Genomic DNA, 1932 nt, shown 5'->3' on the forward strand with positions numbered 1-1932 from the left:
AAAACGAACAAATCTATTTTTTCTTTTGACAGGGAAAAAAGAAAGCTTTTGTTTCGTTTCTTTACAATTTCTTTGTATTTCAAAAATCTAATATTTTCAATTTTCATGGCTCAAACGAAAAACGTCGATTACTAATCTGGATTTCAACTTCCGGTTCCGGCGTGGCCCGTTTTTTTTTATACGAAAAGTCAAATTTTTTTCTTTCTTTTTTTATCTACTTTTTTTTGCCTTCGACACTGAAAAATCAGCTGTTTTAAAAAATATATATATTTTTCCTATTTCAAAATAAAACCATTTTTTCCAATTCTCATTCATGAAACGAAAATATGAATCCATTATTAAATATGAATATTAAAGAATGCGCACCATGGTGTGTGTGTGTGTGTGTGTGTGTGCGTGACGGTCCATTGGTCCCACATTGAGTCACCGGAAGTCCCCGGGCGTCCCTTCAGTGCGCCGCGGAGAATTTCAAGCGTTTCTGTTTCTGTCTCTGGTTGCAAAACCAAACCCGCACCACGTTTTTTTTCAAGTCCAACTTCTCTGCGATGGCGGCGATCTTCTCGGAGGATGGCCTCGGCTGCACGGCGAAGTAGGCCTCCAGCGAGCGCTTCTCGGGCGCGGCAATGGACGTCCTCTTGCGCTTCTTCTCGCCGCCGCTGAAAACGTCCGGCTTGCTCATCTTGTCCCGCTGCGCGCCCTCCGCCTCCTCCAGCCAGGCCTGCAGGATGGGCTTGAGCGCGATCATGTTGTTGTGCGACAGCGTCAGCGACTCGAAGCGGCAAATGGTGCTCTGGCTGAGCGAGCCCACGCCGGGGATCTTCAGGTTGGCCAGCGCGCCGCCCACGTCCGCCTGCGTCACGCCGAGCTTGATGCGCCGCTGCTTGAAGCGCTCGGCGAAGGCCTCCAGCTCGCGCGGGTCCGTGTCCGCGTCGCTGACGGACGCCAGCCCCGCCTGGCCGCCGTGCGGGTGCGCGTGCGGGTGGTGGTGGTGGTGGCCCGGCAGCAGGCCGTGGTGCGTCAGCGGCGAGTTCATGCTCATGGCCGCCTGGTGCGACAGGTGGCTCAGGCCGTGCATGTGCGGCTGGTGCGCGGAGGCGGACGACGCGCCGTTTCCACCGCCTCCGCCGCCGCCGTCGTGCATGAGCGCCAGCGACGGCGCGCTGATGTGCTCCATTAAGTCCGGCGGCTCCAGATTCGGGTGGTGGTGGTGATGGTGGTGGTGGTGGTGGTGCGCCAGCGGCACGGTGGAGTTGGAGGCGCACGGCACGGTGCTCATGGTGTGGTAGGTGGCGTCCGGCTTGAACGGATGCGTCTTGCCCTGCGACACCGCGATGTCCACCGCCGCCAGAGCCTCGGCGCGCGCCAGCAGGGTCTCATCCAGGCTGGCGAAGATGTTGCTCTGCAGCTGCGGGGGGACGACAACAACAACAATGCATGAGTGGAGGCGCGCTTTTACGCGCGGCCGTCCCAACTCCAAAACTCCTATAAATGTGTTTTTTTTTTTTACCTGCGGCGTTTGGAGGCAGGCTCTGCGTATCGCCTCGGAGCTGGAGTGCAAGCTGGTGTACTTGTGCTCCGGCAAGGAAGGATGCATGGCGAAGTGCGCCTGCTTGCTGTTCATGGACATCATCTTGGCGCGCGGCTCCAATTAAAGTGCAAAGGGGGCGAAAAAACAGGCCAAAAGAGCCCCACGCGCAAACACGCGCGCGCAAAAACATCCACCCCCCCACCCCCCCAAAAAAAAACCAAAAAAAACAACCCCAAAAAACAACAACAGGGCAGAGGCGGCGGCGGCGGCGGTCCGGACGCGCGTTGGCGTTGTGCGCAAGAGCGTTTGCGCGCAAGAGAGCAAAAGCTTGGAGCCCCGCAGATCACAAGAAGACGCACCGCAGTCGCCGGCGCGCGCGCTTATCTGTCTGCGCGACGAGAAAG

General features: G+C 56.8%; 1 protein-coding gene across 1 annotated transcript; it reads right to left on the reverse strand.

Moving 5' to 3' along the window:
• Positions 1-37: 37 nt before the first annotated feature.
• Positions 38-1630, reverse strand: LOC133665130 (POU domain, class 4, transcription factor 1-like). Its single transcript, XM_062070358.1, has 2 exons — positions 1508-1630; positions 38-1405 (listed from the first exon to the last, which is right to left on the reverse strand). The coding sequence occupies exons 1-2, from the start codon at positions 1628-1630 to the stop codon at positions 449-451; spliced, it is 1080 nt and encodes a 359-aa protein (XP_061926342.1). The 3' UTR covers positions 38-448.
• Positions 1631-1932: the final 302 nt, after the last annotated feature.

This window comes from Entelurus aequoreus, linkage group LG02 (genome assembly GCF_033978785.1).
Source record: "Entelurus aequoreus isolate RoL-2023_Sb linkage group LG02, RoL_Eaeq_v1.1, whole genome shotgun sequence".
NCBI classification, from domain to species: domain Eukaryota; kingdom Metazoa; phylum Chordata; class Actinopteri; order Syngnathiformes; family Syngnathidae; genus Entelurus; species Entelurus aequoreus.